Source organism: Eucalyptus grandis, chromosome 1, assembly GCF_016545825.1.
Source record: "Eucalyptus grandis isolate ANBG69807.140 chromosome 1, ASM1654582v1, whole genome shotgun sequence".
Taxonomy (NCBI): Eukaryota; Viridiplantae; Streptophyta; class Magnoliopsida; order Myrtales; family Myrtaceae; genus Eucalyptus; species Eucalyptus grandis.
In genome coordinates this window covers 52,182,877-52,206,852 of record NC_052612.1, presented here as the reverse complement: position 1 = coordinate 52,206,852, position 23,976 = coordinate 52,182,877, and the positions used below count along the sequence as shown (strand labels likewise).

General features: G+C 37.2%; 1 protein-coding gene across 2 annotated transcripts; it reads left to right on the top strand.

Annotated features, from left to right (window-relative positions):
- The first annotated feature begins 469 nt into the window (after positions 1-469).
- LOC104449863 (quinone oxidoreductase) lies at positions 470-23,052 on the top strand. 2 transcript variants are annotated; one of them, XM_039301643.1, is made up of 6 exons: positions 470-676; positions 19,017-19,155; positions 20,579-20,720; positions 21,397-21,623; positions 21,850-22,107; positions 22,533-23,052. In XM_039301643.1, the coding sequence occupies exons 1-6, from the start codon at positions 525-527 to the stop codon at positions 22,836-22,838; spliced, it is 1,224 nt and encodes a 407-aa protein (XP_039157577.1). In that variant the 5' UTR covers positions 470-524; the 3' UTR covers positions 22,839-23,052. The 2 variants fall into 2 exon arrangements, with proteins under 2 accessions (XP_039157577.1, XP_010062458.2); XM_010064156.3 differs by lacking the exons at positions 19,017-19,155; positions 20,579-20,720; positions 21,397-21,623; positions 21,850-22,107; positions 22,533-23,052 and adding exons at positions 1,241-1,382; positions 2,122-2,348; positions 2,573-2,830; positions 3,227-3,766 and having other exon boundaries at positions 492-815.
- The last annotated feature ends 924 nt before the right edge of the window (positions 23,053-23,976 follow it).

The window sequence follows — 23,976 nt, the reverse complement described above, 5'->3', positions numbered from 1 at the left end:
ATAAATAAATAAATAAACCCTAGCATTGCTTAAACAAATTAATCAAGGAAAAATAACTTTATATTGTTTTTAATTAAGGATGAAAAGGAGTTACAAATGCTTGTTTTAAGATAAATAGTTTTCAGATCTTTTAATATTACGAGAAATTAACGGACCTTGTTATCAACCGAAAAAATGTAACATAAAAGGAACTTACCAATTTGATTAGACTTGGTTTATTGATTTTTAGAAAAATGTCTCAAATGTTCATTAAATTTAGGCTCAACATACAATTTAATCATTGAACTTTTAGTACATGTTTAGTCCATTCAATAATTGACGGATTAAATTGAATAGTCACTAAAATTTTAGGGATAATATTAAATAAATTAAAAATTTTGGGATCAAATTTTATATTAGACCAAAATTTATCGATAGAGCATGATTCATTGATTTTTCATTTTTATAAACACCCGTGAATACAACCTGCCAAGGTTTGTTCGCGAGGCGTTTGGACTTAAGCGGGACGGGGGCGTCACTAGTGAATGGGCATGTCCAGTAGCTTCTTCCCCGGCTTGCGAGTAGGACGCCTCCAGTATCGTCTCCCGTTGCTTTCAGGGTCGCCTCCATCTCATCTGCTTCCACGCCATTTTCTTCAATCCACTCTCCTTCTTCTTCCGATCAACAGCGTCGGCAGGAGCAGAGCCATCCGCTTTACATCGCTCTCCACCTCTCCGTCGGCTCAAGGCAGATCGTCGGTGAGAGCGGTTGCCACCGCTTCAGCGTCCTCCGAAATGGTGAAAGCTATCAGAGTTCATGAGCTCGGTGGACCCGAGGTCTCTCTCGCCTTCTCTCTCTCTCTCTCTCTCTCTCTCTCTCTCTCTGCCTGTGCTTCGTAGGATAGAAAATGGGTATTCGCGTTGACTATTGAAATTCTCTGTTTGCCATCCAGTCGTTTGAGTTCGTGAGGTTCTCTCAGAGTCTTAAAATTGGCTTTTTTTTCTATTATATTTTAGTGAACTTGAGTTTGGAGCAGTCCAAAGTTACAATCTTGGCTTTGTTCGGCTGATGGGTTAGTTGGTGATGTACTTAGCTCTATTATAGGCACTGGAATTCGCACTGAGAACGATGAATTTATTGGATCGGGTATTTTCTCGAGATCAAGATCCGAGAATTTCCTTGTAAAATTGTGCAGTCGTATGCCCTCATCTGATTGTTGCTAAAGGTGCATCTTTTGATGGGCGTTTTGCAATTGTGGTAGGTCTTAAAGTGGGAGGATGTGGAAATAGGGGAACCCAAGGAGGGAGAGATTCGCGTGAAGAACAAAGCCATCGGGATCAACTTCATCGATGTTTATTTCCGTAAAGGGGTATACAAGGCACCCACCATGCCCTTCACACCAGGTTTGTTTCCTGTTTCCCCTGTCAGAATTAGATGGACTCAATGCGTCAAGCATGATATTAGTTATTGTGGCTTGGATTTGATTATAATATTCGTTCAAGTCACTTTTGACAACTTGAAAAGGCTTGGAGAATGCCCTTTGGTTTCAAATGAATATCTGTATCCTTTGATCCGTTTTCAAGTCAATGCATGTTCGCATTTAATCATCCATGGCGACATCGCAGTCTCCCTTTTGCTCTTTTATGTTTTCTCATTAAGGAGAAGTGATAGCTCGCGAGTCATGACTTCTGCTCACTCTCTCTTATATAGCTGGGTTTATCTGCAGTTCCATGTTTACATGAGTTCTGAACTTGATGTGTGGAAGTATTTGACATATATGAAATGAGTTAGAGTGATCTGTTTGAGATGTCATTGTAGCATTTATCATTAAGCAGTATTCTGTAATTGTTAACTAAGGTTCTGGAGTCAAGTCTTTCCGTCTATTAGCTGACTATATTAACTCAAAAATATCAAGTCTACTCCAGAGATCATGCTTGAATAGACAATCGATCCACCGAAACATTTGTCATCTCGTGCAATCTCTGCAATGGTAATGGTGTATTTGTGGAGCTATACAAACTCATTCACACTTTATTAAGCGTCGATAACGGATTCATCTTGCTGATGATGGATTCATCTTGCTGATGATGGGGTAGCATGTTGAGTGGATTATACATTGTGGATGATATCCATCTGTCGCAGGCATGGAGGCTGTTGGTGAGGTAGTAGCTGTGGGACCTGGACTAACTGGAAGGAAAGTTGGAGATATTGTAGCCTATGCTGGCGGTCCAATGGGCTCATATGCTGAAGAGCAAATTCTCCCAGCAAGTAAAGTTGTGCCCGTCCCTCCTTCCATTGGTCCAGTTATTGCAGCATCAGTCATGCTGAAGGGCATGACAGCTCAATTTCTCCTGCGTCGCTGCTTTAAGGTTGGCTTTATACTCCTCTTACAGCATTTGTATGTGCAAGAACATTAAGATTTATCATATATATGTGGGACAACGGATGAAGTAATTGGTGATGCTTTGCTTTTAAGGTGTTAACTACATACATACAGAAGATGATTTTGTATCATTTTTTTTTTCCAAAGTGTTGGCATAAAGCAGCCTTACTCTCTCCCCATTTAAGGCTTGACTATTTACTTTGTATTAAGGTTGAGAATGGACACACAATCCTTGTCCAAGCTGCAGCTGGTGGAGTTGGATCCCTATTGTGCCAATGGGCTAATTCCCTTGGGGCAACTGTCATTGGTACTGTGTCAACTAAAGAAAAGGCAGCTCAAGCTAAGGATGATGGTTGTCATCATGTTATTATCTACAAGGAAGAGGATTTTGTTTCTCGTGTTAAGGAGATTACATCGGGCAATGGGGTTGATGTTGTCTATGACTCAGTAGGAAAAGACACGTTTCAGGTAATTCAGTTTGATGTTGCTTCCTGTTGGTCTGCACTCTGTTGTGATTTATGGTAGAATAAAATGCTTTCCTCTGAGATTGGTCAAAATCTTGAGAAGAGTCCCCTTATAGTGTTTGAGCGTGGGATTCTGTCTCTTTTGAGCATTGCATTGCAGCATGCTTTAGGAATTTAGTTATCATTCGGAAGTCTAATCCTTCAACCATTAGCAATTGTTGGAAGAATCTGTCTTTAAGCAGGTAATCACTAGTAAACGTGCTGCATGTGGTTTTTGCCAAAGTGGCTTGATCTGATGCTTAAGATCTATTTGGAGTACAAATAAGGTTCTAAACTGTAAAGCCAGGTGTTATTTTCGTATATGTTCTAAAAAGTCTTGTGAGACTTATTGATCGTGCAGGGATCCTTGGAATGCTTGAAGATTAGGGGCTACATGGTGAACTTTGGGCAGTCCTCGGGAACCCCTGATCCAGTCCCATTGTCGGCTCTTGCGCCAAAGTCCCTCTTTTTGACAAGGCCTAGCCTCATGCAGTACACCATCACTCGGGACGAGTTGCTGGAAGCTGCTGGAGAGGTATTTGCCAGTGTGGCCTCGGGTGTTTTAAAGGTTCGCGTGAATCACACATACCCACTGTCCGAAGCAGCGAAGGCACATGCCGATCTTGAAAGCCGGAAGACATCTGGGTCGGTCGTGTTGATTCCATAGGGAAGGCAAAGCAGTTAAGTCCTCTGTGTTAATGTCTATCGAGGCTACTTGGACTGCCGAGGGTCGAGCCCCTCGTAAATAAGTTTTCTATGCCGGGATGTTTCTCTTCAGATGATTAGCAAGGTCTTCTTCCTTCCTTGGAACAGGTGTGAGTAGCGGCTTCTAAACATTCCTAAATATAAGAAAAGATGTGTGTTCTGCTTGCCAGGGAAGAACTTTGTGAATATTTTTGAAGTTGGTCCTCCCTTTTTTTTTTTGTTGTTGTTGATGACCGAGTAACTGCCGAAAATCATCCTTTGCAAATCACACGACCCCGGTGCTTGGTAGCACCGGTGGGACCTCGCCACAAGCCACTATAAAAACGTAAATCCTTGGAGGGCTGGTCTAATAAACCATCCCTAGGATCCTACTTAAGTGACGAGCATTTAGAGATTCAAACTCGTTCCCTCGACGATGAGGTAGTGAAGTCCAACGCTATTTACAGGTGGGTTGGTCCTCCCTTTTTGTAGCTAATGATGGTGGAAACACGTATTTTCGTATTTCCGTTGTTACGCATGAACAAAAGTTTCAAATCTGACCATGCGTGGGAAATTGCTTAATATTTGAAAAGAGAAAATTACTTGAAAGTATCAAATCTAACCATGTGGGAAATTACTTATATTTGAAAAAAGAAAATTACTCACGTGAAATTATGAACACATTCGAGAAATTACCCATTTATTAAAATTGACCGAATCGTTTTGCTAGAATAAAAGAAATAATAATATAGAGCAAAAATTGCATACTGTGGATGAAAGAACCGTAAAATTTCAATCAAATAATTTGCAAGGCTTGTTAGCCCCATAAATTCTCTTGGGCTTTTTTTTTTTTTGAGGGGGAGTTGTTTGGGAAGCAGCTCCGATCATCATTCTTTTTGGTCCCAAAAAAAAAAAAAGAAATTTATTTCAAGATATTTTATCATAAACATCATTCACTTTATTGTTCTAATACATTTACAAGTACATCTGAAAATAAATTTATTTTTTATTTTTTAAAATAAAATAATTATAAATTCCATTTAAAAATATTAAAATATTAAAAGGAGTCAGGGAGGAAAATTTAATCAAATTTTTCATATCAAACAATCGAAAATATTTCTAATTTATTTTTGAAATTTCAGGGAAAAACAAAAAATATTGTAATTTCTTTAAAAAAAAAGTATTTTTTGGAAAATGTTTTTCAAGAAACAAACAAAGGCTTATTTTTTTATAAAAATTATAAAAATTGTCAACTAGATTTGTGTTGCATGAAAGTGTTTTAGCAATACCATTTTTTTTTAAATAAAATCGTCAAAAATAAACTTTTTTACATTTAGTTAAATGGGTCAAGTATAAATTGAGAATTGATCAAGTCGAGTATGGGTATGGGTTAAGAATCTTGCACCACGATAAAAGGTTCATAAACGAGTTAAATGAGTTGATTTGGATCGAACTATTTAGGACCCGATCTAAATCCAACCCAACCCAACCCATCCGATCGACAAGTCTAATGTGAATTGCTCCATGATCTTCTTTCTTGTAATGATGGTTACCCCATGATCCTATTTCCAAGTGATAATTGTTCCCTCCAAAAATATTCACCCTTAACCTTAATTGTCTTGCTGATTTGAAGTTTTGAAATTGAGTTTCAATATTCCTTCAATAATAATTTATCACCAATACTCATTTCGGCAGCTACTAACTATTTGTCATCATATTTCAATAACTAGATTTGTGGCATTGATGAATACCAATGTCGATTGACACATGTTAATCTGTATACTTATCGATAAGCTAGCATATGTAGAGTGCACTCATGTACCATGCATGTGATTTTTCATGTTCATGTGCTATTTGTCGTGTTTGTTCTCATCCAAGTGCTAGGCAAGTGTTTATTGAAAACCATATTATTTTTTGTGTCAATAAATCCGCAAGTAGTTGAAACAAGAGTTCTTATCACATTGGGACACATTTTCTCTATGAGTTCCTAAGTTTCCCTCTTGGAACTCACACGCATTGGTCTTTATGGTGCCAAAGTTTCTTTTTTTCTTTTTCTTTTTTTGCTGATCCTACTCTGCTCCTACTCTAAGTCTCACTCTTAGACTTTTTACATGTCTCCTTGTAACGCGTGGGAGTCAAAACCCACACATGAAACTAAATTGCCCTCACCCCAACCTCCCCTAAAAATGTGAGAATTCGAACCTCCCACCTCCCCATTACATGTTACAAGAGTGACTGCAAGGGCAAACCCCAGTGATTATGGTGATCAAGCCATTTTCCTCATTTTTCACTAAGCTTGTCCCTAGAAGATAAGAAGAAGAAGAAGAAATGATACGAAATGATACATAGGGTGCGTTTGGTAACATTTCTGTTTAAAAATTGTTTCTGAGAACAGAAATAGAAAAAAGAATTTATACTTTAGGAAACAATTTTTAAACAAAAAAACGTGTTTGGTAAATTGCTCCCGAAATATAAAAAGAATATAAACACGTTTGGTAAATTTGTATAATTTTTTTATTTCTTTTAATTTTTTAATATTTTTATTTTATTTTTTCTATTTTCTTTCTTATTTTTCTTATTTATTTTTCCTTTTTTTCTTTTTTCTTTTTCCTTTTTTCTTTTTTCTTCTTTTGGCCGGTCACCGGCCTCGGCCATGGCCAACAACTGGCCGATGAGGGCTAGCGGCCTCGCCCGGCCACGATGAGGCTCGCCAAGAAGGCCGAGCTCGCCCAGCAGCCAGCGAGGCTCAGCCTCATTAGATCCGGGCAAGATCGAGCTCGCCCAGGCCCAACACGAGGTCGACCTCGCCTTGCCGAGGCCGGCGACACTCGGCCTCACCGGGGCCGGCAGAACGCTCCGGTGAGGTCACTGCCGACAGCCGGTCGGTCGGGCCATGGGCCGAGGCCTGCGACCCGGCCAAAGAAAAATAAAGAAAAAAAGAAGAAGAAAAAGAGAAAGAAAAAGTATTCATAAATTTTGTTCCAAAAACAATAAGCAATTTTTTTGTTTCTTATTTTCGTTCCGGATGTGTTTCGGGAACAAAAAAAATAATTTTGGAACAAAAACGCAAACAAACGCGTTTACGTTCCTTTTTGTCCCGGAACAAAAAAAACAAAAAAATTGTTCAAAAATAGAAAAAGAAATCAAAACAAACAAACCCTAAGGATATGTTTGTTAATGCTTCTATTATTTTGTTTCTTTGTTCTTTTGTTCTTTGAAATATAAAACAAACAGAAATGTGTTTGATAACGTCAATTAATTTTTCTATTCCCGATAAATATATTTAGAATAGAGATAGGAAGTAAAAAAAAGTAACTTCTTTTTTTTTTTACCGATTCTTTGTGAGTCAAAAACAAGAAAGAAGAATAAAAGAAAAAAAGAAAAAAAAAATCTTAAAATATTAAAAGAACTTCTACGTTACCGAAAAATTTATAAATCGTACTAAACGCATTTCTATTCTTTTTTCATTCCGAAAATAAAAATGTAGTGTAATTACCAAATGCATACTTTTACTGAGAAATTATTCTAGAGAATAGAAATATAAAAAAATATATATTTTTGAAAAGTGTCAGGTGAACCACCAAGGTTTAGCTAATGGATTACTAAGTCTAATTTAGCTAGGACTCTCCCCAGCCCATACCAATTCACGACTTAAGTTTGAGTTCTTAACATGCAATTGATTTTTTAATTAGGAGTCGCCACTAATCTATTTTTTTGTGGGTCGTTTGGAAACGGGAGATTTACTTTACTTCTACAAACTAAAAATTTATGAGTTTGAGGACTTGATTACGCTAAATTTTTCTAACCTCATTTCGGTACCTTTCTTTTTATTTAAAAAAAAAAAAAATGTTTTGCAAGCAGCTTAAATTGATTTTAATTTACCTCCCTAACATGTTCCCTAGGTGATCATGTGGGTGTGCAAACTACCAATTTAACATCCAAGAAAAGCGATGAATAAATTGCAGGACTTACCTCGTAACAACGAAAGCATCTGCAATGTTAACTCAAAATTCACATCAAAAGCCCTAAGGCTTTCTTAATCTTTTTCTTTTTTAAGAATTTTCTCTTGTTTAATAAAATCTAATCTATATGCAATGCAATCTAACCAAATGACCTAATTTTAATAATGGGCAATTTCTAACTAAATGGACTTAGCAACAATTACTAAATGACATGCATTTCATGAACCTAATTCTATATGACATACACATAGTATTTTGTTTTTTGTTTTTTTATATAAAAATTCGTAATTAAAATTTGCTAAAAATAAAAATTTAACTAAAGTGAGATATTATCTATTTTAAGTTAGGAAATAGACTAATTTGAATCATATCTTAACTCAGAAAATTTATCTCGATATGCAATTTAATTCCAAGATATTATATAACCTAGATATCATCTAAACATGCATTCTAATATAATTAGAATAGAATATAACTACTATATCATGCAATTCTATCTAGGAAATTAATTGTAATCTACATGATATGCAAATGCAATATTTTTGTATTTTTAGATAAATAAAGTAATTAAAAGATAAGCACCAATCATTTAGAATCATCAAAGATATCACACATCGTCCGAATTAGGAAACAATATCTAAATCAAACTTGATTATTTTGCTAATAAAGTCGATAAATTAATCTTAAGCCTTAAAGATCAAAATATCAATTTTATTCATGCATGATTAATTATTCCATCTAAAGCCTTATAGGTTGAATAAAAAAGATTAGCGTATAATTGCAGATTAGGCAATAAATCCTAATTGGGAATGTGCTTATCATTTTAATATGCACGTAAGATACTGAAAAACATGTTTTAGGCAATAAAATATCTAAATCAAATTTACATATGATAATTACCTAATTCCATAAATGATATTACCAAATTTGGACCGAGTAGAATCAGATCAATGGATGACTGGCAGTGTGTGGTGGTGCTTGGCCTCGGTTGATGGCGCGGTGAGGATGGGTGTTCACAATGGTGCTCGAGGACGACTTGCAGTGATGGGAGAGAGATCACCGGCGGATCCTTGCTTTGGTGGTCAACGAGCTCGCTTGGAAAGCCTGCAAAATTAAGCTGCCATGAACTTGTCCTCCTTGGTATTGGTGGACTAAAGACGTCAATGCTGCCCGATGAACGTCTCGGCTAAGCTGCCTTGTGGTCACTGGTGGAATTCTTGCTGTAATTGGGCCGTGAGGACCCAGCTCAATGGCTTCCACGATGATGCTCGCGGACGAAACTGCAGAGATAGAGGACGAAGTAGTGGAGGGACCGTCGGCTCGGTGGACTCGCGGGACTCACGGCGATATCGATGGTCACGGCCCAAGGGTCGATAGCGAGGGTGGTGCTCGGCTTCGAGCTGGTCGACAGCAGCAGCGGTGGTCCGTAGCTGCGGGTTGTCGGACTACTTGCGGCGTCGAAGGGCTGAAGCGCGCGGTCGTCGGGCTGGTTAAGGCGTCGGGATGTGTTCCGGCGGGCGGGTCGGTTGCGAGTGTTAGCGATGGGGGTAAATGCAGCGGCACTGGGAGTAGCAGTCGGAACAGGAGTCAGCGGCGGGGCTGCAGTGACGTCGTCGGTGAAGGAGCTGCGGTGGCGTCGTCGAGTTGCAGGCCTCCAGGGTATTTGGTCAAGATGCACGAAGAAGACGACCCTTTTTTCCCTTCTCTCTCTCCGCACGTTGTTAGCACGTTGTCAGAGGAGAGAGGTACAATCCCCCTTCTTTCTTTCTGTTGACTGAAAGACAAGGAGAGACCCTCTCTCTTACTTTTCTTCTTTTCTTTCTTTTGACTTCTCAAAATTGTGGCGCCCCTTCTTTTCGAGTTTCCTTTCACCTGCACTCTTGTCAGAGAAAGAAAAAAGAAAAAAATTGCTTTTGTTGACCTGTTGAAAAAGAGACAAAGAAACGTCTCTCAGTCTAGTCTCCGCCCCCTTTCGTCCGTAAAGAAGTCCCCACCCTTCTTACGCGAACGGCCTTCTTATAGGCGAAGGATTTGAGTTTTGGCAGAACATTTTATTTCATTTTCTGCTAACGCACGAAATCCCCTTTCTTATCTTGAGTCAAAGAATATATTACTCAATACATGCCTCACGTGCAATATTCCCTTCCAATCTTCTATAAAATATGTCGCATAATGTATAAATCACATGAATATATGAAATATTTATCAAATATTGGAAGAATAATATAAATCATTTCTGAAAATACCGAATTGTCAACTCGTAAAATTAAAAGCTCACCCACCACCGATCAAATACAAAAGTGATAAACAAATGAATAAGTGCAACTAAATTATATGCTATGTAATTTTAATTCTATTTTTTTTTTATGAATTAAAAATTAATCTCTAATTTTGTATATAATAAATAAATGATTGTGTTCAAAATTTAGGTGTCAACAAAAAGAAACCGTTCTAAGAAATAAAAGCGTTATTAAACTGAGCCTAGATATTTATTTTCCTAGTAGCCCCATCCAACTGTATTGAGGGCAGAGGAAGTGCTACAAAAGTGGCGATGCTTCCTTCAACCAAGTTCTTTGCTTCTTTCAGGACCAATTATTGTCAAGACTCATGAGGAAACTATTTTATTTCATTTCTCTTTTGTGGTCCACTCGAGAATAAGAAAGGGTAGGGTTCAGCATTTGGACAGACATTAGGGTTTATTTTCTTGGTTTTTGCTATCCTCAGGGAATCCCCAATCTTCATGGGCTTTTTTCCGCCTTTATTTATCCCTGGAATAAGATTGGCTCAGCTTGATCATGACCATGATGGGATGTCATTTTTGCTGCTTTCCACACGCCACACGAGCGTTGAAAGGGTAGACCGAAAGGTAGGTTCTTTGTTTTCTTCCCATCTCGCGTACCGAAACGTCGATTATAAAGCAGCGACACAAGCATCTGAATGCCCCCGACAAGGAACTATGTTCTTCTGCCTAGCTTGTCTACTATGAGCATTGATATGAAGGTCGAACTGCAACCAATGACCCCCGTCATAACTGTGGACATGAGTGATGCACTTTCCCCCAGGCCGATAGTTCGGAACAGGACCGGCACGTAGAATGCAATGACACGGATTCCCGTGACTTTTTGGGAGAATGGAATGGCTATTGCCATGATGAGTTGAGGCCTGTACTTCCCTTGTGTGATTGTTCGAAACGGTTGGCGAATGGTTTGTGTGTTTAAGTTTGCTTTGATGAGATCATCCAGCTCTGCCTGAACGCTGGGCATTCGTCGCACGAGTTGCAGCATGGATTTGGCCTTTTCTTGTCCCTTGTGGCTTTGGATTAGGCCGCTAGGTGTCTCTGGGACGGAAAAGTGCACCGAGTGTTAGGGGTGAGGCTGGGACTGCACCCATGGCGAGAGAAATTCACCAACCCCAACCGCCTTTGATCTTCTGAGTTCCATAGTTGATGAGGTTAGCTGACAGTGCACCAATTCCTAATGAAAATTGGAAGCCATTGTTGAAAGCTCCTCTGTACCTTGCGGTGCCATTTCCGAGAGATAAAGAGGAACTGACTGCCAATCCAATCAAACATGAATAGAAATTGTTAAGCAATGTTCCAACCCATCAAAAACAGTTCATGTCATATGATGACTACCTGATTCGCAAAACCGACCCAATGCCAAGCAGAGCACGGCCTAATATAAGCATGAAAAATTGGAAGCTGCACCTCCAAGGGCTGAACCGGTGAGGAATGCAGCTCCTCCTATCAACATCGATGGTTTGCATCCGAAAACTCTAGTGACGAAAGATGCAAAAAAGGAAGCAAAGAGGCCAGCGATATAGAGGGAGGAAGTGAAGGAGGTCAATAATTGGCTATCGAACTTGCAGTAGTTGCTGATCTTGGTGTCTTCATTCATCTTAATATAGACTTCATGGAAGAACCTCTTCAAAAACGAATCCATTGAGATCACTCTGCCTAAGGAATTATTTACACACTTATCAGAACAACGTCTTTGTATAGATCAGCGATCACAGTGGTCACCAACCTTGCAACTTCAATTCTTGGAAACGCATTCTTTTAGCAAACTAACAATGAATAGGTGTGTGCTTAATTACGTTAGGAACTTCATCTAATCAATCAGCACAAGACAACTTGGAGGTCATAGAACCACCTATGACATTCGTTGAGAGCTAGCAGAGATAAGAAAGGCACTTTTCCTTCACGAGGAGCATCCAAAAGATGGCAAGAAATAATGAGACAGACCTGAAATTCCAATGTCATAGCCGAATATGACACCTCCCATGGCTGCCATCAGACATGACAGTATGACAAACCAAGTTATATTGCCGTTGTAGTTCCCTTCCGCAGCACTCGTTACTGCAAATCCCACTGCCATGGCCTTGTTCAAACTTCCTCACAAGCGCACAGAGAGAGAGAGAGACAGAGAGAGAGAGAGCCTGTCTTGACTTGTAGTGATGAGCGACATAGGGACCAGGCCACTCCGTAGAATATTCAAACTAACATCACGTAGCATATATGTGGAGATTGCGACATGAATGGGGTCAAGATTGAATATGGAAGTGGTGACTTTGTTTCCATGTGAACACCCTTCTCAGAGGACAAAAGGCAATGATTGTATAAAATATCAAGCAAATATTGACTGAATCGAAAGAAGCCAGTAGGAAATTTCCGAAGGATCCTGCTTAATCGTGCTAGCACATGCATCCAAGTAGCCCTCAGACATTGAAGGGATCTTTCATTATATGTCTTGGCCAAAGAAAGAAAGGTCTCTCCTCGTTATAGAAGGGTTGTGAGATGACATATTTAATTGAAGAGGTAAATGGGATCTGAAAATATATGAACTTAGGACCTCAAGCTTGATTTCGTGGGATTATTATTAACTGCTTTAAAAATTTAAACTATTAGAAGAAAGCGTGATTTAATATTTAATTATTTTAACAAGGGTTATGATGCTTGAGCAATATGGAAATTGTGAAAATCTATGGGAAGTAAGACCATATCTTTTTTATTTCCCCTACTGGTCCAAAGGTGTTGCGTGGCCCCTAAAAGTCGTAAGTTACGTGTGCTGTTTATACTTTAATAAAGTTAGGTTAGGTACTTTATCCTACCCATCACGCGGAGTTTCGTTTTCTTCTATTTGATTAGAGCAATTAATGAAAACTTTCTACACGCCCTTTTGATTAGCAAGTCACAACCATAAACATCATCCAAATTTATGTTTCTTTAATTTCACATGAGGGTGGTCCACATGCTGTAATCCCTAAATCGGTATAGTTCACCATAGGGTCGAAGAAAAACTTAACCCATTTAAATATGCCTAAGTTAATTAGATATAGTTATGTAGCCATTGATATTACTTTAAATGTTCGTTCATCGATCCTGTCTATGATTTCCCAATAAATCCTTTGCAATCAAGAGCATTTCTTTTTTTTACTTTCAAATTCTGAAGCAAAGTCATAAGTGGAAATGTTTTATGTGTTCCATGCTGGCATAAGTAATTGTTTTTCTTTTGTTGGTGAAAATCTACCCTACTTTCACTAACCATCCATATAGACATGGTCCTGAGTTGAGCTGCTCAGTAGGCTTTTTTTATACTTGTGTCCAGCATAAAAAAAAAAGCCGTAAGTTACAAAGCTAGGTCTTGCGTGGCCCCTAAAAGTCGTAAGTTACGTGTGCTGTTTATACTTTTATAAAGCTAGGTTAGGTACTTTATCATACCCGTCACACGGAGTTTGGTTTTCTTCTATTTAATTAGAACAATTAAAGAAAACTTTCTACACGCCCTTTTGATTGGCAAGTCACAACCATAAACATTATCCAAATTTATGTTTCTTTAATTTCACATGAGGGTAGTGTTCCACATGTTGTAATCCATAAATCGGTATAGTTCACCATAGGGTCGAAGAAAAACTTAACCCATTTAAATATGCCTAAGTTAATTAGATATATTATGCAGCCATTGATATTACCTTAAATGTCCTTATGGGATAGGGACGCGTAAGTTTCATTTTTCGACCATTGATCCGAAAGTAGTGTTATAGGAATGTCCAAAAAAAAAAAAAAATGTCCTTTCATTCGATCATGTTTAAAATGGTTTTTGTTTTACGGTTTTTTTTTTTTTTACATATTTTGAGGTTCAATACTCTGAGCATGAAACATTTGAAATCTATTCAATACACTAAAATTGATGAATAAAATCATCTATGATTTCCCAATAAATCCTTAGCAATCGAGAGCATTTCTTTTTTTACCTTCAAATTATGAAGCAAAGTCATAAGTAGAAATGTTTTATGTGTTCCATGCCAGCATAAGTAATTGTTTTTCTTTTGTTGGTGCAAATCTACCCTACTTTCACTAACCATCCATATAGACATGATCCTGAGTTGAGCTGCTTAGTAGGCTTTTTTATGCTTATGTCGAGCATAAAAAAGCCGTAAGTTACAAAGCTAGGTCTTGCGTGGCCCCTAAAAGTCATAAATTACATGCGTTGTTTATACTTTTATAAAGCTAGGTTAGGTACTTTATCCTACACGTCACATGGAGTTTGGTTTTCTTTTAATTGATTAGAGCAATTAGAGAAAACTTTCTACATGCCCTTTTGATTGGCAAGTCACAACCATAAACATTATCCAAATTTATGTTTCTTTAATTTCACATGAGGGTGGTGTCCACATGTTGTAATCCATAAATTGGTATAGTTCACCATAGGGTCGAAGAAAAACTTAACACATTTAAATATGCATAAGTTAATTAGATATAGTTATGTTTGGATAAACAAAAATTAGATATAGTTATGTAGTCATTGATATTACTTTTAATGTTCCATTCATTCGATCCTGTTTAAAGTGGTTTTTTTTTTTTACGGTTTTTTTTTTTTTGTACATATTTTGAGGTTCAATACTCTGAGCATGAAACATTTGAAATCTATTCAATACACTAAAATTGATGTATAAAATCATCTATGATTTCCCAATAAATCCTTCACAATCAAGAGCATTTCTTTTTACCTTCAAATTATGCAAAGTCATAAGTGGAAATGTTTTATGTGTTCCATGCCAGCATAAGTAATTGTTTTTCTTTTATTGGTGCAAATCTACCCTACTTTCACTAACTATCCATATAGACATGGTCCTAAGTTGAGCTGCTAAATAGGCTTTTTTATGCTTGTGTTGAGCATAAAAAAGCTGTAAGTTACAGAGCTAGGTCTTGTGTGGCCCCTAAAAGTCGCAAGTTACATGCGCTATTTATACTTTTATAAAGCTAGGTTAGGTACTTTATCATACCCGTCACGCGGAGTTTGGTTTTCTTCTATTTGATTAGAGCAATTAGAGAAAACTTTCTACACGCCCTTTTCATTGGCAAGTCACAACCAAAAACATTATCTAAATTTATGTTTCTTTAATTTCACATGAGGGTAGTGTCCACATGTTGTAATCCACAAATCGGTATAATTCACTATAGGATCGAAGACTTAACCCATTTAAATACGCCTAAGTTAATTAGATATAGTTATGCAGCCATTGATAATACATTAAATATCCATTCATTCGATCATGTTTATAGTGGTTTTTGTTTTACGGTTTTTTTTATACATATTTTGAGGTTCAATACTCTGAGCATGAAACATTTGAAATCTATTCAATACACTAAAATTGATGAATAAAATCATCTATGATTTCCCAATAAATCCTTTGCAATCGAGATCATTTCTTTTTTTGCCTTCAAATTATGAAGCAAAGTCATAAGTATAACTGGTTTATGCGTTCCATGTCGGCATAAGTAATTGTTTTTCTTTTGTTTGTAAAAATCTACCCTACTTTCACTAACCATCCATATAAACATGGTCTTGAGTTGAGCTGCTCAGTAGGCTTTTTTTATGCTTGTGTCGAGCATTAAAAAGCCGTAAGTTACAAAGTTAGGTCTTGCGTGGCCCCTAAAAGTTGTAAGTTACATGCGTTGTTTATACTTTTATAAAGCTAGGTTAGGTACTTTATCCTACCCGTCAGGCGGAGTTTGGTTTTCTTCTATTTGATTAGAGCAATTAGAGAAAACTTTCTACATACCCTTTTGATTGGCAAGTCACAACTACAAGCATTATCCAAATTTATGTTTCTTTAATTTCACATGAAGGTGGTGTCCACATGTTGTAATCCATAAATCGGTATAGTTCATCATAGGGTCGAAGAAAAACTTAACACATTTAAATATGCATAAGTTAATTAGATATAGTTATGTTTGGATAAAAAAAATTAGATATAGTTATGTAGCCATTTATATTACTTTTAATGTCCGTTCATTCGATCTTTTAAAGTGGTTTTTTTTTTTTTTTTTTTTTTTTTTTTTACGGTTTTTTTTAACATATTTTGAGGTTCAATACTCTGAGCATGAAACATTTGAAATCTATTCAATACACTAAAATTGATGTATAAAATCATTTATGATTTCCCAATAAATCCTTCGCAATCAAGAGCATTTCTTTTTTTACCTTCAAATTCTGAAGCAAAGTCATAAGTGGAAATGTTTTATGTGTTCCATGCCGGCATAAGTAATTGTTTTTCTTTTGTTGGTGAAAATCTACCCTACTTTCACTAACCATCCATATAGACATGGTCCTGAGTTGAGCTGCTCAGTAGGCTTTTTTATACTTGTGTCTAGCATAAAAAAAGCCGTAAGTTACAAAGCTAGGTCTTGCGTGGCCCCTAAAAGTCGTAAGTTACGTGTGCTGTTTATACTTTTATAAAGCTAGGTTAGGTACTTTATCATACCTGTCATGCAGAGTTTGGTTTTCTTCTATTTGATTAGAGCAATTAGAGAAAACTTTCTACACGCCCTTTTCATTGGCAAGTCACAACCAAAAACATTATCTAAATTTATGTTTCTTTAATTTCACATGAGGGTAGTGTCCACATGTTGTAATCCACAAATCGGTATAGTTCACTATAGGATCGAAGACTTAACACATTTAAATACGCCTAAGTTAATTAGATATAGTTATCCAGCCATTGATAATACATTAAATATCCATTCATTCGATCATGTTTATAGTGGTTTTTGTTTTACGGTTTTTTTTATACATATTTTGAGGTTCAATACTCTGAGCATGAAACATTTGAAATCTATTCAATACACTAAAATTGATGAATAAAATCATCTATGATTTCCCAATAAATCCTTTGCAATCGAGATCATTTCTTTTTTTTGTCTTCAAATTATGAAGCAAAGTCATAAGTATAAATGTTTTATGCGTTCCATGCCGGCATAAGTAATTGTTTTTCTTTTGTTGGTGAAAATCTACCCTACTTTCACTAACCATCCATATAGACATGGTCTTGAGTTGAGCTGCTCAGTAGGCTTTTTTTATGCTTGTGTCGAGCATTAAAAAGCCGTAAGTTACAAAGTTAGGTCTTGCGTGGCCCCTAAAAGTTGTAAGTTACATGCGTTATTTATACTTTTATAAAGCTAGGTTAGGTACTTTATCCTACCCGTCGGGGCGGAGTTTGGTTTTCTTCTATTTGATTAGAACAATTAAAGAAAACTTTCTACATGCCCTTTTGATTGGCAAGTCACAGCCACAAGTATTATCCAAATTTATGTTTCTTTAATTTCTCATGAGGGTGGTGTCTACATGTTGTAATCCATAAATCGGTATAGTTCACCATAGGGTCGAAGAAAAACTTAACCCATTTAAATATGCCTAAGTTAATTAGATATAGTTATGCAACCATCGGTATTACTTTAAATGTCCATTCATTCGATCCTGTTTATAGTGGTTTTTGTTTTACGGTTTTTTATACATATTTTGAGGTTCAATACTCTGAGCATAAAACATTTGAAATCTATTCAATACACTAAAATTGATGTATAAAATCATTTATGATTTCCCAATAAATCCTTTGCAATCGAGAACATTTCTTTTTTAACCTTCAAATTATGAAGCAAAGTCATAAGTAGAAATATTTTATGTGTTCCATGCCAGTATAAGTAATTATTTTTCTTTTGTTGGTGCAAATCTACCCCACTTTCACTAACCATCCATATAGACATGATCCCGAGTTGAGATGCTCAGTAGGCTTTTTTATGCTTGTGTCGAGCCCAACGTGTCCAATAGCAATTTGGACAGGCTTGCTCAAGGGTTTAGTAGTGAAGCTAACCTTGACCGTGCCACAAAATGTTGTACAATTTTCTTACATAACATACTAGGCTGTACAATTTTTCTTAGATAACATATTAGGCCCTACCCGACTCAAGCCCGACCAATGGTCATCTCTTCATTCACAATCCACGTTCATTTGTTCATTATTCAGTTTGGCGATAAGTTCAACAAAAATCGAATTGATCGGTTTGGAAAAAGACTTTAATCCTAGCTCGAACCGAGCCAATTCTTCAACTTGTCATCGGTAGGTTTCATTTCAAATCATTACTATCAAATTGAGATACAAACGAGATATGTAGCACGCACTTAAAACAATGTAGCTTCTCTGTGTTATGAAAACTAACAAAAGGGCACATCTATTTCTCCATGACCATTATATTCGGAGGAGCATGGTCAAACTTAAATCAAAATTTATTATCCATAAGTTACAAATTTCCAATTTAGCTAAACTCAAATCCCAAAGTATAGCAATTCTGTTAAAATTTTATCATCCGATAGTATAGAGCAATATTTTATAAGACTTACATTGCTCAGCTCAATTACAAATTCTATTTGTCGACAAATTCAAACATTTTAATGATGCATTCCACATAAAACCAATGGTTTGAGACACCTTTTCAAAAAAAAGAAAAAAATACACTAGCATTGCTTAGACAAGTTAATCAATGAAAAATAACTTTATCTTGTTTTTAATTAAGGATGAAAAGGAGTTACAAACGCTTGTTTCAAGATAAATATTTTTCAAATCTTTAATATTACAAGAAATAAACGGACCTTCTTATCAACCAAAAAAATGTAACATAAAAGGAACTTACCAATTTGATTAGACTCATTTATTGATTTTTGGAAAAATGTCGCAAATTTTCGTTGAGTTTTAGCTCCATGTACAATTTAGTCATTGAACTTTTAATTTATTCAATATAATTCATGAACTTTTTATACATATTTAGTCCATATAAAAATTAAGGGACCAAATTGAGTATTCACCAAAATTTTAGGGAAAATATTGAATAAATAAAAAGTTCTTGGACCAAATTTCATATTGAAATAAAATTCATGGACAAATCATTATTCCTTGATTAAACTTTTTTATGTAGACACCCGTAAATACAACCTGCCAAGGTTTGTTTGCAAGGCGTTTGCAAGGCGTTTGCACTTAAGCGGGACGGAGGCGTCACCAGTCAATGGGCATGTCCAGTGGCTTCCCCGGCTTGCGAATAGGACGCTTCCTGAATCATCTCCCTTCGCTTTCAGTGTCGCCTCCATCTCATCTGCTTCCACGCCATCTTCTTCAATCCACTCTCCTTCTTCTTCCACGACCGCGACACGATACGATCAGCAACGTCGGCAGGAGCAGAGCCATCCGCTTTCCATCGCTCTCCACCTCTCCGTCGGCTCAAAGCAGATCGTCGGTGAGAGCGGTTGCCACCGCTTCAGCGTCCTCCGAAATGGTGAAAGCTATCAGAGTTCATGAGTTCGGTGGACCCGAGGTCTCTCTCGCCTTCTCTCTCTCTCTCTCTCTCTCTCTCTCTCTCTCTCTCTCTCTCTCTCGTGGGTATTCGTGTTGACTATTGAAATTCTCTGTTTGCCATCCAGTCGTTTGAGTTCGTGAAGTTCTCTCAAATTCTTGAAAATTGGCCTTCTCTCTCTCCTGTGCTTCGTAGGATAGAAAATGAGCATTTGCGTTGACTATCGAAATTCTCTGTTTGCCATCCAGTCGTTTGAGTTTGTGAGGTTTTCTCATAATCCTAGGTCCATTCGTTTCGTGAAAAATTGGCTATTTCAAAAAATATTTTTTCATAAGTTATTTTCTAGGAAAATGACAATATTTTCCAATATTCGGCTAACCTGAAAATATTTCGGAAAATATTTTCGGTGTTCGGTAAGAAAATATTTTCTAAGACTTCACCACTTAGGCATGCATTATTTACCGACCTATAAATCCATCAAATATGAATTTACTTTTAAATCCAGGCAAACTTGATTTATATCTTTATTTCCTTGTTGTCAAGAAATGCTCATCTACTCTAAAAAATATCCATATGGATTTTAAAAATAAATGTTCACATGGATTTTAAAAAAAAGCAAAAGAGAAGAAACAAAGCATGTATAACCATAATGAGAATCTTTCAGTTGAGTGGGTTGTTCTCCCCCTACGTTTTTTGTGTTCCAATAAACAAAAGAAAAAAAAAGTAAAGCATGTAGAACCATTTGCTTAAATAATGTACAGATGCAGGTTAAAGTAAATAAAGAAAATGATAGCAAGAGTGCAGAGCGTGAGCTTGAGATTAACAAGTTCGAGGTTTGCTTGGCAACGACCGACGACTGGCCAATAAAGAAGAAGATGGGAAACAAAGAAAAGAAAAGGAAAAGGAAATTAAAAATAATTCTAATTAAAAAAGAAAAAAGAAAATTAAAAAATAATTCAAATAAAAAAAGAAAACAATAAGAAGAAAGGAGACAAGGAAGTGAGGATTTGTAAAGGTGTGAGATAAGAGAGATCAAGAGAGAAAATTATTTTCAACTTTTCAGAAGACTTTTCAAAAGTGGAAAACATTTTCCCCTAATTTAGAAAAAAATTTTCCTTTTATGAAAAACATTTTCTCCGAGGAATTTATTTTCCATGAAACGAACGGAGCCGTAAAATTGGCTTTTTCTCTTATATTTTAGTGAACTTGAATTTGGAGCAGTCCAAAGTTACAATCTTGGCTTTGATCGGGTGATGGGTTAGTTGGTGTTGTACTTAGCTCTCAGTAGGCACTGGAATTCACATCGAGTACGATGAATGTATTGGGTCGGTATTTTCTCGAAATCAAGATCCGAGAATTTCCTTGTAAAATTGCGCAGCCGTATGCCCTCATCTGATTGTTGCTAAAGGTGCATCTTTTGGTGGGCGTTATGCAATTGTGGTAGGTCTTAAAGTGGGAGGATGTGGAAATAGGTGAACCCAAGGAGGGAGAGATTCGCGTGAAGAACAAGGCCGTCGGGATCAACTTCATCGATGTAATTTTCCGTAAAGGGGTATTCAAGGCACCCACCATGCCCTTCACACCAGGTTTGTTTCCTGTTTCCCCTGTCAGAATTAGATGGACTTAATGCGTCAAGCATGATATAAGTTATTGTGGCTTGGATTTGATTATAATATTCGTTCAAGTCACTTTTGACAACTTGAAAAGGGTTGGAGAATGTCCTTTGGTTTCAAATGAATATCTGTATCCTTTGATCCGTTTTCAAGTCAATGCATGCTCGCGTTTAATCATCCATGGCGACATTGCAGTCTCCCTCTTGCTCTTTTATGTTTTCTCATTAAGGGGAAGTGATAGCTCACGAGTCATGACTTCTGCTCACTCTCTCTTATATAGCTGGGTTTATCTGCAGTTCCATGGTTACATGAGTTCCGAACTTGATTTGTTGAAGTATTTGACATATATGAGACGAGTTAGAGTTATCTGTTTGAGATGTCATTGTAGCATGTATGATTAAGCAGTATTCTGTAATTGTTAACTAATGGTTCTGGAGTCAAGTCTACTCCAGAGATCATGCTTGAATAGACAATTGATCCACCGAAACATTTGTCATCTCGTGCAATCTCTGCAATGGTAATGGTGTCTTTGTGGAGCTATACAAACTCATTCACACTTTATTAAGTGTTGATAATGGATTCATCTTGCTGATGATGGGGTAGCATGTTGAGTGGATTATACATTAGGGATGATATCCATCTGTCGCAGGCATGGAGGCTGTTGGTGAGGTAGTAGCTGTGGGACCTGGACTAACTGGAAGGAAAGTTGGAGATATTGTAGCCTATGCTGGCGGTGCAATTGGCTCATATGCTGAAGAACAAATTCTCCCAGCAAGTAAAGTTGTGCCCGTCCCTCCTTCTATTGATCCGGTTATTGCAGCATCAGTCATGCTGAAGGGCATGACAGCTCGAACACTCCTGCGCCGCTGCTTTAAGGTTGGCTTTATACTCCTCTTAAAGCGTTTGTATGTGCAAGAACATTAAGATTTGATATATATATATATATGGGCCAAGAGATGAAGTAAATGGCGATGCTTTGCTTTTAAGGTGTTACTACATACATAAAGAAGATGATTTTGTATCATTTTTTTCATGGAAGTGTTAGAATAAAGCAGCCTTACACTCTCCCCATTTAAGGCTTGACTATTTACTTTGTATTAAGGTCGAGAATGGACACAAAATCCTAGTCCATGCTGCAGCTGGTGGAGTTGGATCCCTATTGTGCCAATGGGCTAATGCCCTCGGGGCAACTGTCATTGGTACTGTCTCAACTAAAGAAAAGGCAGCTCAAGCTAAGGATGATGGTTGTCATCATGTTATTATCTACACGGAAGAGGATTTTGTTTCTCGTGTTAAGGAGATTACGTCAGGAAATGGGGTTGATGTTGTCTATGACTCAGTAGGAAAGGACACATTTCAGGTAATTCAGTTAAATGTCGCACTTCCTGTTGGTTTGCACTCTATCGTGATTTATGGTAGAATAGAAAATGTTTTCCTCTTCTTGTCATCACTTCTCTGAGATTGGTCAAAATCTTGAGAAGAGTCCCCTTTTAGCGGTTGAGCGTGGGGTTCTGTCTCTTTCAAGCATTGCATTGCAGCATGCTTTAGGAATTTAGTTATCGTTCAGAAGTCTAATCCATCAACCTTTAGCAATTGTTGGAAGAATCTGTCTTTAAGCGACAATTACTAGTAAACGTGCTGCATGTGGTTTTTGCCAAAGTGGCTTGATCTGATGCTTTCTCTATAAGATCTCTTCGGAGTACAAAGAAGGTTCTGAACTGTAAAGCCAAAGTGTTATTTTCGTATATGTTCTAAAAAGTCTCGCGAGACTTATCGATCGTGCAGGGATCCTTGGAATGCTTGAAGATTAGGGGCTACATGGTGAGCTTTGGGCAGTCCTCGGGAAACCCAGATCCAGTCCCATTGTCGGCTCTTGCGCCAAAGTCCCTCTTTTTGGCAAGGCCCAGCGTCATGCTTTACACCAGCAGTCGGGACGAGTTGCTGGAAGCTGCTGGAGAGGTATTTGCCAGTGTGGCCTCGGGTGTTTTAAAGGTTCGCGTGAATCACAGATACCCACTGTCCGAAGCGGCGAAGGCACATGCCGATCTTGAAAGCCGGAAGACATCTGGGTCAGTCGTGTTGATTCCGTAGGGAAGGCAAAGCAGTTAAGTCCTCTGTGTTCATGTCTATCGAGGCTACTTGGAGTGCTGAGGCTCGAGACCCTCATAAATAAGTTTTCTATGCCGGGATGTTTCTCTTCAGATGATTAGCAAGGTCTCCTTCCTTCCCTGGAACAGGTGTGATTAGCGGCTTCTAAACATTCCTATATAATAAAACAAAAGATGTGTGTTCTGCTTGCCAGGGATGAACTTTGTGAATATTTCTGAAGTTGGTCCTCCCTTTTTGTCGCTGTTGATGTTGGAAACATGTATTTCCGTTGTTACGCATGGACGAAAGTATCAAATCTGAACATGTGGGAAATTGCTTAATATTTGAAAAAAGAAAATTACTCACGTGAAATTATGTACACGTTCGAGAAATTACCCATTTATTAAAATTGACCGAATCGTTTTGCTAGAATAAAAGAATAATATAGAACAAAAATTGCATACTGTGGATGAAAGAACCGTAAAATTTCAATCAAATAATTTGCAAGGTTTGTTAGCTCCACATAAATTCTCTTGGGCATTTGTTTTTTTTTTTTTTTTTTTTTGGGGGGGAAGTGGTTGGGGAAGCAGCTCTGATCATCATTCATTTTTGGTCCCAAAAAAAAAAAAAAAATTTATTTCAAGATATTTTATCATGAACGTCATTCACTTTATTGTTCTAATACATTTACAAGTACATCTGAAGATACATTTATTTTTATTTATTTTTAAATTTAAGTTTAATAAATGACAGAAATTTGAGAATGCCATGTCACCAAACCAATACAAATTGGTTGAATATGTGTCGTATGGCACAGTCATGCAATGCTGCTTGCTACATATAAGTGAACATTCTTCCTCTTCCGACTTCAGCTCTATATCTTAGATTCAATTGACTTGAATGGTTGAACTCCAAGTAGAATTTTTTATTTTCTTTTTAGGGAGACAATATCTTGAATTGGCTCCCTTAATCAAATTTAATTATATTCTTCTCAATCCAGCAAAGGCACGAACAATCATGTGGAGGCTATAAAAGTAGCAGTGAGAAAATGCTTGCTAGTGATTTGAATTGAAGATGGGGACGCTTTGTAGCATAGGACGTAAAGTAACTTGCTACCTCATCCTACATGAAAATATTTCCA

What these genes read in the sequence shown, in the direction of transcription:
- LOC104449863 (XM_039301643.1), top strand. Translation starts at nt 525, where the DNA reads ATGGGCATGTCCAGTAGCTTCTTCCCCGGCTTGCGAGTAGGACGCCTC. An exon ending in ATGAGTTCGGTGGACCCGAG is followed by an intron (nt 19,156 to 20,578) that starts GTCTCTCTCGCC and finishes CAATTGTGGTAG; the next exon opens with GTCTTAAAGTGGGAGGATGT. An exon ending in CACCATGCCCTTCACACCAG is followed by an intron (nt 20,721 to 21,396) that starts GTTTGTTTCCTG and finishes CATCTGTCGCAG; the next exon opens with GCATGGAGGCTGTTGGTGAG.